The 11,891-nt window shown below is 35.6% G+C and overlaps 1 protein-coding gene across 1 annotated transcript in view; it reads right to left on the bottom strand.

The window, feature by feature from the left end:
- Window positions 1-3,926: 3,926 nt before the first annotated feature.
- The window catches only part of lhfpl6 (LHFPL tetraspan subfamily member 6), a 90,637-nt gene continuing 82,672 nt past the window's right edge, over window positions 3,927-11,891 (bottom strand). Inside the window, exon 4 of the mRNA XM_006628196.3 lies at window positions 3,927-5,277. Coding sequence (XP_006628259.1) covers window positions 5,159-5,277 — 119 coding nt within the window. The 3' untranslated portion in view covers window positions 3,927-5,158. The remainder of the gene's footprint in view (window positions 5,278-11,891) is intronic.

Genomic DNA, 11,891 nt, shown 5'->3' with positions numbered 1-11,891 from the left:
TATATTAGAAATTGATTTTAGTGAACAATGCTTCTCAAAGGGAGCTGGTTATTCTGTGATGTTTACTTGCTTATATTGTATTATACGAAGATAAAAGAAAAGTTATCTTTGTCTTATATTATGTGATATTGTGCAATAAATGTGCTTTTCTGCAAATTGTAACTTCATTGCCCTCAAAATTAACACATTTTCTGTTAGCATTAACAGCTCTGCCTTGTGCAAAACATGTTCCCATGGTAACATGCCACACTCTATATTGAGATTTTTAATTTCCAAATGATCTTGTCGAACAGTTAGCAGATTATATTAGGGATGTGTGATACATCAGAAAACAGTTACTCTGTATGATTTGATTAATCACAAATTCTCAAAATAAACTTGGAAACAACATGGGATTTTGTGATTTTGTTTTTATGTCTTAGTGGTATAGTGTGTAACCATGTCTGTTTTTTGGGATTTAACTAGGTTTTTTACAATTATTTTGAGAAGGCATTTTGAGACGGAGCTATAAAAGAATACAAAGAAAGAAATGTAGTTGCTGTGGTGGATATCGACTACCTTACTTTGTCTCATCCTTAATTTACAGAAAGTTTATTAAGACTTAAATTTATGAAGAATGTTTGTTAGGTTTTTAGGTCTAGATGTTGACTTGGCCAGTTCATGTGACATTTCTGAGTTTCAGCCATTATATTGTAGATTTGCTTGTACAGTATGTTTAGAACCATTGTTTTGCGACATGGCCCACTTTAAGCTCAGCTTTAGCAAAAAAACAACTGACCAGATATTCTCCTGTATCAGAATTTGCTAATGCAGTGCCAAATGCATGGTTCAGTCAATGATGACATGCCCCCCAAGTCCAGAGGCAGCAAAGCAGCCCGAAAACCAGCATACTCCCACCACTATGCTTGACAGATTGGTTGAAGTTCTGTTGAAAGTTAGTGTTTGGTTTTCACCTCAGAATACCTGCTTCATTGTGGATGTAAAGTTCACCTTTTGAGTTGTTTGTCCAGAGAATATTCTTCCAGTAGTCTTGTTGATCTTCCGAGTGCTCTTTGAGTTGACAAGTATTGTTTGGCAACTGAGATGGGTGACAACAAGAGACTTGGTTTCTTCTCTCATTGAGAAGGCTATTCTTCCATGAAAACCATTCCAATTCACTCTTTACCTTATGTTTCAGGCATGAACACTGGCATTAGCTGTAGCCAGAGAGGCCTTTGGATCCTTAAATATACCTCTGGAGTACTTTATGATTTCCTGGAGGATTTATTGGGTTGCTCTTGGGGAGATCTTGGCAGGATGACCACTCCAGAGTGGTCCTGAACATTTTCCAATGTGGACAAGCTGTTAGAAAGTGGATGGAGCACCAGATGTTTAGAAATGGGATTTGCATATTATTTCACAAACACTGATGCTTAATTCTTTATGATTTCTCTATGTTATACACCACTGCTCAAATGCTTTAAACTGGTAAAAATATTCTGATAACAAGATGCTAAAAAAATGTAATTCTCATAATTACAGCATATTGGTGGTTCACAAACTTTTTCTTGGCACTGTACATTCAAGGCCACTAATAACACCAAGACATTATATTTGGTTTTGAAATTCCTTCCTTATTGTCATAGCTTATTAACTTGCTTTTAAGAAGGTGTGGTGTGATGTTATCTGGTCAGTAACTGTTTTTTCACTGGCACTGGCTATGAACCAATAGCGGTCAATTATTATTTCTACACAAACACTTTCTATGAAGGAAAAGGGTTCAGTCCCACAGTGGCTGTGATGCTTACCTTGAGCTTGTTGTACTGGTGAGCTTGCAGTCTACAGAGGCCGAAAGGCAGAAGATGATATAAAAGATCACTTGATCTTTCCTGGACAGCTGGTTGTAAATGCCTTCTGCTTCTTAGCCTGGATGTTCTTCCCACCAGTCCAGGTATTCATAGTACCCCTGACACATGTACAACAATGTTACAGATACACCCTACTGGCACATTTTCTGTGACACAGTGATGCTGCTTCTGGGGTACTGGGTGATCTTCAAATTTTCATTTCAGGCTAGCTGTACAAAACGTAACTTAAACATTTTGTGCATTAAATAATTTAAAGATTTAAACTTTACATAGGTGGTAATTAAAAGAGATCAATGAAACATGCAAGACTATGGCCCATTCTGTCATCAAAACACTAAACACCCTATGGAATATTTGATAAAATGTTAAGAGATTGAGAGAATTTAATCACATGAATTTGATTAATAGGATCAAATTACAGCTACAGCTGACATCTGCAGAAGTCTTCAAAATACATTGTATATCATCACAGGGCCCAGATGCAGATGGGATAGAACTCATAATCTTATCACAGGCACTTGAACTGATGAAGAGTCTGATACTTAGAGCTCTCATAGTGAGGTACTTTGTCATTGTTCTGTATTTAAACATTAATTTAGACAATTTACATACCACACTACCATGTGTAATGAAAAAAATGTTACAGTTGACGTTGATTCAGGTACGGTTAAATTAGAGGACTGTTGTAACTCAGACACAAGTGTTTTATCTATCAATTGGGATTAGTGTTTTTACAGCACTGCAGCAAAATATTAAAGGGTTGATTTTTTGTTTATTCTTGCTCTTTTATGAAATTTCGGCCTTGTTTCATATCTTTAATTTCTTTCTGTTATTGATTTGTATTTCCTTCTTCTCATTTGTCTTTCAAACCACATACTCTAGTAAAAAATACTTGAAAGGGGAGATCTCAAGTATGAAAGAACAACAAAATCAGAAAGTTCACATGGGTCTTAAACTTTAAATTAAAGCACAGATTTCTTTCTTTCACACACTTCCTCACAAAACTGTAAGGACTTCAGACACACACCCAGAAGTCCAGAAAAACTACAGCATACGTCATAAAATACAACAGTTGGGGTCATAGGGTGTGCAAGAGATTCATCTGTACATCAGCTCGGGTTCGATGGGGATCCAGTTATGCAGAGATCACCAGTCCTACATCTCCTCAGAAAGCAGCAACTCCATAAGGGACCCCAAAAGAGATAGATAATGCTGTACTGTATTTAAAGCTCTTCACCTTCTGTTTTTCTGCCTCATCACTCACACATTCTCAGCTGGTGTAATCAACACTGAAATCACTGTGTTGTCCCTAAGTAATGCAGTCACATCTGTTAAAATATAGTGGCAAGAGGGGGTTCAAACTTTGATACAGTTTAAAAAGAAGTTCCACTCTTAACACTTGTTTAAAAAAAAAACTAAAAAAGACACTGGAGGTTCCCCAGAGTTAAACAGATTTAAAATGAAGAAACTGAAGATTATCACATATTTTCTGTACACCTTTGTTATTATAACAAGGATCCCCTATGGTAGAAATAGGTAGCCTTGATAATGGCTTGGAATGCCATTTCAATATTTTAGGACACTACTTAAATGAGACCTGATATTCATTAAATGTATAACACTGTTGACTACACTTCCAAAGACCACTTACCTTAAAACTGCCTACAATGGAAGTCTAAAAGTTACTCCCACTCCCACAAGTTGAGTCACTACATAAAATGGCCAAGGGTTAAACTGGGAAAGACTGGCTGAAAATAAAAAAATGAAAAAGAACCATCCAGCCATAGACCCTGGACAGGACACCAGCCCATTGCAGGGCACACACAGACACACACTCACACCAGGCCCTGTTTTCCCAGAAGCCAATTAGAGGAAACCAATGCAAACACAGGGAAAACATCCAAACTTCCTCCTGATAACACCCCAGGAATTGAACCCAAGGGCCCAGCACTGCAAGACAGCAGAGCTAACTACTCCACCACTGTGCTAGCTGAAAACAAGCATTTGGCTTGGTTTTAACTCAAATCCTTTTTTATGTTTTATCCCCTAGAAGTCAAGAAAGCCCAGACACAGGTGACATACTTTTTAAAACTGGATTTATTTACAAATGTCAAATAAAAACATTCATTTTTTATACAAAAAATGTGAATGCTAATAATATACAATATACATTATCATACAACAAACAGGTACCTAAACATAAAGTACTGTCAGACTTTAAAATGAAAAAAAGAATATCAGGACTCTTCTTAGATCTCAAATGTCAGTTTACTACACAATGGAAAAGGTTTAATTATTAATACTGTAAGTCATTTTATAAATTTGTTACCATTTCCTGTGTCACAGAGGAAAAACTGTGTTTTAGTTTACAATTTTGAAGGATTTCCCCAAGCAATATACAGGTGTCTGTCTCAAGTTACTGAGTACTGTCACTGAGATGTACTGTACAAGATGTACAAGAGTACCCAACATCAATAATAATTTCTCTTAGTATTCCTTCAAAGCAGCAAAGTAGAACACAAAATTTAGCAAAAAACATAATTTGAAAAGTGTTTCCGTATATAGCATAAATGTAATCTCTCTCAGTATAACCACAAACATCTTTGCTGAGAGATGAGGCAAGCATACCTAGTACACGGATCTCCTAGACCATTATTTAAGTTCAACAGTCCTTAAGGTTTTGTAGATTAGTAATAGCACAAAACCTTAAGAAGAGCATTAGATTAGATAAATTAAGTTTTGATTCAACCAATGGAGACTACAATGTAGGTAACAATAAACCTTTTGGTTGTACTTTGGCATTCAAAGAGCTAACGTACGGATATACGTATACCAGAAAATATATTTCGATATGTTTGCAGTTTTATGAAGTTATTATGGCAAGTACAAGCCTAACAGAAGGAAAAAAATATTACACAACAACAATGACACACTGACACAGATATTACTCCTTTACTGTATGCTGTTTTTCAAGGCAAGCTAATACTTGACAACCACAGAGACTGAAGTAACGAATTAAAATGTGAGTACTATACAGCAATATGACAGAGAGATTGGTCCTTTAAGAAGTTTAAGAAGATGCTATAACACTGCGCAAGCGGTATTAATACAACAGCCCCCATGATGCTTGCAGCCTTGTGGCAAGGCTTGAGTCTGGGTTCAAAGTTCATTTAGACCCTTTACTGTGTCAAGCCAGCGTATGTCGGTAAATATGAGCAGAGCTCCGTTTGGGGGTTGTAAGAAAACCCCCTTCCCTTTGCCAGACTGACCAGTGCTGTGGATCCTCTTCATGGGTGGTCTTATTTCAATCTCTAGTAGGGATACTGCTTCTGTTTCTTCCCTGCGAAACATGCCAGCCAAGTACAGATCAACATGGCCGCTGCAGCTCCCCCTCCAGTGCAGTAATAGGCCCAGCCAATCTCACAGGAACCTGAAGGGAAATAAATATAAATGGGGATTATCACACCTACCAGAAAGAGATAGATTATCTATTTGTTATTCTACTTGATTTTGTGACTTTAATTGACACCTTAGCTCTGAACTAAAAAAATAAGCAGTTTTGATGACTTCCAGGCAATTACCTTTGTCATGAAATTATAAAATAAGATGCTCACCACACACCAGCTATCAGTGGAGAGGAGTACAGAGTGATGGAGCCAGTTCATAGATGAGGATTATTAGGAGGCCATGATTGATAAAGTCCAGGGCCAAATTTGGCCAGGATGCCAGTGTAACACCCCTACACTTTTCAAGAAACGCCCTGGGATTTTTAATGACCACAGAGAGTCCAGACCTAGGTGCCCATCTTGATTAAAGCAGCAAACAATATTTTACAATATTTTAGTTGTGTTTAACCCAGTATGATAAATGAATTGTTTGGGTTTTATTGGCTAAACAAGGTTTTAACATTAGCAGTAACATTGAGGCTGCTTTGTTTTTGAAATATCCATTTGAAATTTGGAAAGACAAAAAATCCTCACAATCACTATAAACATCCATTCTTGGAAGAGCTCATTTTAAAATAACTGAAACATATTAGTTTCTAATGGAGATAATCTAGGTTTCCTGTTTGACTGCATCAGTATCAGATCATCATGCAACACTCGGAGAACATGGATTTAATGCCAAAACCCAAGATTAAAATAATACATTTTAGAACAAATATTATCTTGACATATACTCTGTACAGTGTATAACCCAGTTATGTATTTGCTTTTTTGATTACTTTTTCTTTTGCACCTAATACATCATGGACTATAATAATAGTAATTGTCCATCTGTGAAGGACGTGGCATAAACAGAAAAAGGAAGAAAACGGTCTATATTATAATTTGTCTGTTTAAGTAAACTGAACATAGAGTACACATATTAGCTCAGAACCGTTCACATTACCTGAGTAAATATGTAACAAATATTTCAGGTGGCTGATTTCCTACTTGAGTGGACCACTGAAGAGTATTAGCAAATGTCCAGGCGAACGTTTACAGGACTACTGCTCTTCATGTTTTTCCTCAAATTGAATAGCTGGATTAGTCATTGAGTCAAATAGTCCTTATTTGAACATAAATTAAACCTGCAAGTTTTTATCTGCTATTCAATAGTTACTGCATCCCATTTCAGCCTGGTGCAAGGAATCATTGGAAACATTGAATGAAAAGAATAAGAAGTTAGGTTATCATATGTCATACTTTAACTGCTCTGTAGTAACTTTTATTTTTCTTTCTTTCATGTGTCGACCGTGCATCGATTAAAGAAACAGGGATCTTAAATCTTATGGACAGAACAGTAATTCTTACGTGAAAAGGGCTTTTTGATGTTTTGTTTGATAAAGTGGAGAACTACTTGCTTATTTTGGGACTATTTCAATGTTTTTCTTTATTTTTGTCATAAATAGTTATGAGTTATAGTATCACAGAAATTTATGCACTGTACAAACATCAGAATAAACAAATTAAGTTTAAAGCAGGTGTCCTCAAGGACTGTAGATTTTCTTTCGACTCCATCTTAATTACCTTAATAATCTATTTTCTTAATTTAACCAATTTAACATTGCCTGTTGGTCAGGGTATCTGCGTCAGTGGCTAAAAATGAAATTGAACCAATAATGTGACTGATTCGATTTCTTACTATTATTTCCTGTTGCTCGATGTAAAAAAAGTTACAAAAATTACAAAAGTTAGCATGTTAGGTTTAAGATTTGAAAGCAATCGCATGGTCCTATTTAATCAAATTATTAGCACACTAAAATGTTCACTAAGCAATAAGAAGCTCAGCTTCAAACCAAAACCAAATCCTACGGACTATGTAGTTTCCAAGGAGTGGGAAGCCCTGTTGTGGGCTTGAGAGCTACATGGTGTCGGTATTTTCATTTTACATTATTTCCATACAAATCATCATCTTCGTGGTCTAAATGAAATCATTCTGTTGGCTGGCTTGTGTCTCTCCAGGAAATGGCCATCCCTGTATAATTAGCAATGGTGGCTAAGTGCAGTGCTGGAAATCCATAGTACTGTAGGTTGTCTGGTTTATCTCTGACTCCCTAGTTGTCAAAAACAAAATCATGTAGCAAACTGACCAAGTAATTTGTGCAATTCATATACTGCAAGCTCAGATAACATGGAGATCACAGACCCCCTGTGACTTCTGAGAATCAACCAGTCAGGAATCATTCACAGAGCCCTCATGCTAATTGGTAAGGCCTTTGGTGGTCAGCTCCACAGTATATTTGATCAATTAGCCATTTTTCTTTCCATGTCATTATTAATTGAGTTGTAAAAGAAAACTGACTGGATAGCACTCTTGGGGCCCCCTTGTGTGAAAGTTAATACATCTTCAGATTTGGAAAAAAATCTTTGACATTTTAGTAAACTTTTGTAACTTTCAAGGCTGGTATGACAACAAATAAATTCTGAAAAAAAGTTTTAAAAAGTAGTTCTGTTTCAGATACTGTATACAGTCCAATTATCCAATTGGCCATTGTCCAAATATTATGTTGTCCATTTACAGTACATCACTCTGCCACCATCTGATTATTGATGTTTTCACTCCGCATTAACAACTGACTGTGAGTCACAATGTTGTTGGAGAGCACAGGCTCTTATCTAGCAAGAAGAAAGTGCAGCTTTTGTGAGAAGAACACTTTCCAGTTTTGGCATAGGCTTGTTTTTAAGTCAGTGCAGTTTTAACTAATGAAAATGTCAGGGCAGCTCTGCTCTGTTGTTTGCTCCTTTTAGGGATGCTAAATGTCAAGTTATACTGTCTGAAACAAAACCATAGAAAAGGCTTTTCAATGTCTGTAGCTGATGAGATACATACAGTATGTCACAGAAAGTATGGAATGCAGAGGTATTTTTGGTGCAGATCTGTATGTAGATCACTACTGCACTACTTTAAGGTCTTACTTTTTGCATTATTACCCTATACTGAACGTCTCCTTCCTGCCTACAGTATGTGTGATACTGTAAGGTTGACTGACATTTTTGTCTTCGATGTTTCCTTTTTAGGTATATAAATGAAGCAATGGAATTTGCATCCTAAAGAAAATGTCTGTTCCTTAATATAAGACATATGAACATGGAATTTTGACCAGTTTTTTATGGTATCAACTTCTTTTGAGTATTGTGAACAGCAATGTTTCGGATTGTCTGAGTTTAAAATGCACGTAGAGATCAACGTAGTATAGCAGTTTTTCTTGGAACGTTGAGAATTTTTATTTTACTGCTTTGTATGTTTTTTTTTACAGAAGCTTATTACTGCCAAAAAACATTTATTGCATTTATATGAGATAGTATTGCATTGAAGTGCAAACCTTATTGTGTTTGTATGAGTTAGTATTGCATTTAAACGCAATAGTTAATTTGTGAATAATATTTCCTGCTATAGTAATATCTTACATAAGCAATAATACTGTTCAATGCAAAGTTGCATTGACGTTAACAACAGAAGAATATCATCCACTCCTCTTTTTGGAAAAAAAATAATCTAAAGGAGCACGTGTACCAAATATTTAGACAGGTCAAACATAAAAGAACTGAGGCTCATTGTTTTAACTCAGATCCTTGCTTGCTGCACCTCTTGGCATTAATCTGCATCAAAGGGTGTAAAATACAGTGATGTTTGCTTCTGAACCTGGGTGGCAGCTGTCCAGCAGGTCTTATAGGTTACTTATAATCATCAATGAGTAAAGGCCTAGAAACAGTGGCAATGTAGCTCAAGGAAGGACTGTTCAGGATGGAATAATAACCAGAAGACACGATGGCACTCCATAACCAGGAGAAAATAAAATATGAATTAAATATGCTAATGACTTACAAATCAATGCCTGAGAAAACTTCATAATTCATGTTTTCATTGACATCCTGTAGCATCAGTGAAGAAATATGGCAAATGTTTTACCATAAATAAATTCCAGGATTATAGTTTAATTTTATTTCTTCCCTGTCACAGACCTTTTTACTTGGGTAGCTTGGGTAGCTGTGCTTAAAACAACTGTGAAAAACAGTATTATTTTGTGCAGGAAACATTGTATTCACAACAAATTTCCACAGATTTTTGACAGCATTCAAGTCAGAACTTCACAATTTTCTTTTATATTCATTTTAATTTAGTTGTCTTTTTGTGTTTTGTTCACACATAAATTGCCACTTTGAAGTTCTAACTGCGAGCTTAAAAGCAACAAAATGGGAAGCTTGTGAAAGGGTCTGAATACTCTCACAAGGCACTGTAAATTAGTTGTCACGCAGATTGAAATGTCAGGCTCAGAGGGCAAAGAAGCTGCTACTGTCTGGGATTCACCTTCTATGCGCTCATCTCTGTTGGATTTATTCTCATGACAGAATGAGCAATGATGCTGTGCTGAGAAATCCAATTGTTTGACTTTTGAGGAAGTTCTCGACTTTGTTGACATTCCACTTACTTGCCTAACATGGCGTGTCAATGCATTCACATTGCTGAAATTACTTGAGTGACTATGCTCTTTTCACTATTGTTGATTTTCTTCTGGGAACATATCCCTGAAGAATCCACATACTGGTGGAACGGTTGTTGAGTTTGGGTGTTAATGGGAGGCTTATAAAATGGATTAAGGATTTTCAGATCGCCCACAGTGGGTTCACATAAACAACATATTTTCCAATGATTATTTTCTAAATACCGGTGTTCCCCTTTTACTATTTTCCATTTATACAAAATGTTATTTCCATTTATGCAGTTGGTATGACCCTAGTAGGATTGTTTACTGGTAATGATAGAGAAAAGGTGGATAATTAATTACAGGAGATAATTAAACAGGAAAGGTGGTGTCAGTTAAGCTTGCTTCATATTAATGTTGATAAAAGCCAAAAACTGGCTACTTGTGACAGCAATAAGTTAGATTTTCAACTCTGTGATGGTTGTTCAGTGTTTCAAATACCTTCAGTAGGAACAGTAACAGATGAATATTTTAACTTTGAAATATTCAAAGAATACCAATTGCATTTTTTAAAAATTCTTTAAAAAGCGTATATTTTTTATCAGGAAGTTGAAAGGGTTTGAAGTGAGTTAAAATGTTTCAGAGAGGGTTTATAGAATGTTAGTAAAAAGCATCCTTACTTTTGGTATCACGGTGTAGTATGGTAGCCTGAGTATTAAGAGTAAGGGAAAATTGGCTAGAATTGATATTATTGCTAGTAAAAAAACTGGTCAACCACAGAAATAGCTCCCACCCTCTTCAGTTTCCAACTGCTACCTTCAGGGAGGTGTTTTAGAGTGCCTGTGGCCAAGAAAAATGTATAGGAGAAATCTTTTGTTCCATGTGCAATCAGTATATTAAATGCAGCTAAGTGACCATTTCCTGTATTAAAATTACAGGACATCAGTTTAATGTAATGATAGTGTAACACTGTATATGTAAGAGTGAGATATGTGTACATGTATTGTTGCATGGCTAGAATATCATTTGTTTTTAATGTGTATGTATTTTATGTTAAGTGTTATTTGTTTTTTGTAGTTTTGTATGATGATGCCAAAGACACATTTCTTTTTTTGGATATACAATACACTTATACAGTATCTGTCTATCACTGCCATCAGCAATGTTTGATTTGTGTCAGAGAGATTAAGTGGAATTCCAGATTGAAGAGCATTTTGAAGGCATTGTCCCCTTTTATGACTCTGTCCTCTTCGTAAAATTAAACCATGAGCCAGCCTACTTCACAAATATGCTAGTGTGTAATAATCATACGCAACTTTTGTGCATAAAGGAATCATGCAAAGTGTCAATTAGGTTACTATTGTATGTTTTAAATGTTAGGAAGGTTTATGATCGCAGTTCAGGTTGCAAGTCATTAGTCATCTCTCAAATATAAGTGGTTGAATCTACTTTCAAAATGTTGTTGAATGCTTAAAAAATTGTAAGAAACCAAAGCTATCAACCGAAGAAAATGGTAAACAAAAAACACTTTCTTGGGTTCATTAATTTTGGAGTTGAGAGATAGGAAGTGGCTTTTCTCCAAACACCTGCTCCAGAAGACAAATTATAAAGGCTGCTCCCTTTCTTGAACTGAATCAGAAAGTCAGGGCAGCATTGAGTAATTTTAAATTGATCACTGCTATAAAAGCTATAGAATATTGGTCATTAGCTAAACTCAGAATTGAAGCTCTTAAGTAAAATAAAAAATAATAATTTAATGTCTATTGGTTTCTGCACATACTGTATGCTTTTATGATATTTGGCTTTCTTGTAAAGCTCTCAGGAAAATGTATTTTTACATGCTAAGCATATCTACACATATAATTGCCAAACTCCAATTCCTGGCTGGCAGTTTAACTTCAGTTGTGACTGTGGTGCACTGCCTGTGTTGTGTGTAGAAGTTTACTAGGTGATTTTCAAAGTTTTTTGGCTAGATATGTTTTTTCTGTTTCCTGAACAAAAATATAATAATCTTTTTAAAATCAATAAATGATTAAACAAACTACCGAGGTAATAATATAACTTGTCCTTTGGAAAATATAATTTCTGGTTTATAGCTAAGGAATTAGAAAAAAATTAAACAAGTAATGATTATA

The sequence above is a fragment of the Lepisosteus oculatus genome, chromosome 5, assembly GCF_040954835.1.
Source record: "Lepisosteus oculatus isolate fLepOcu1 chromosome 5, fLepOcu1.hap2, whole genome shotgun sequence".
Taxonomy (NCBI): domain Eukaryota; kingdom Metazoa; phylum Chordata; class Actinopteri; order Semionotiformes; family Lepisosteidae; genus Lepisosteus; species Lepisosteus oculatus.
The sequence above is the reverse complement of the archived record's forward strand: the minus strand, read 5'-3'. Positions and strand labels throughout refer to the sequence as shown.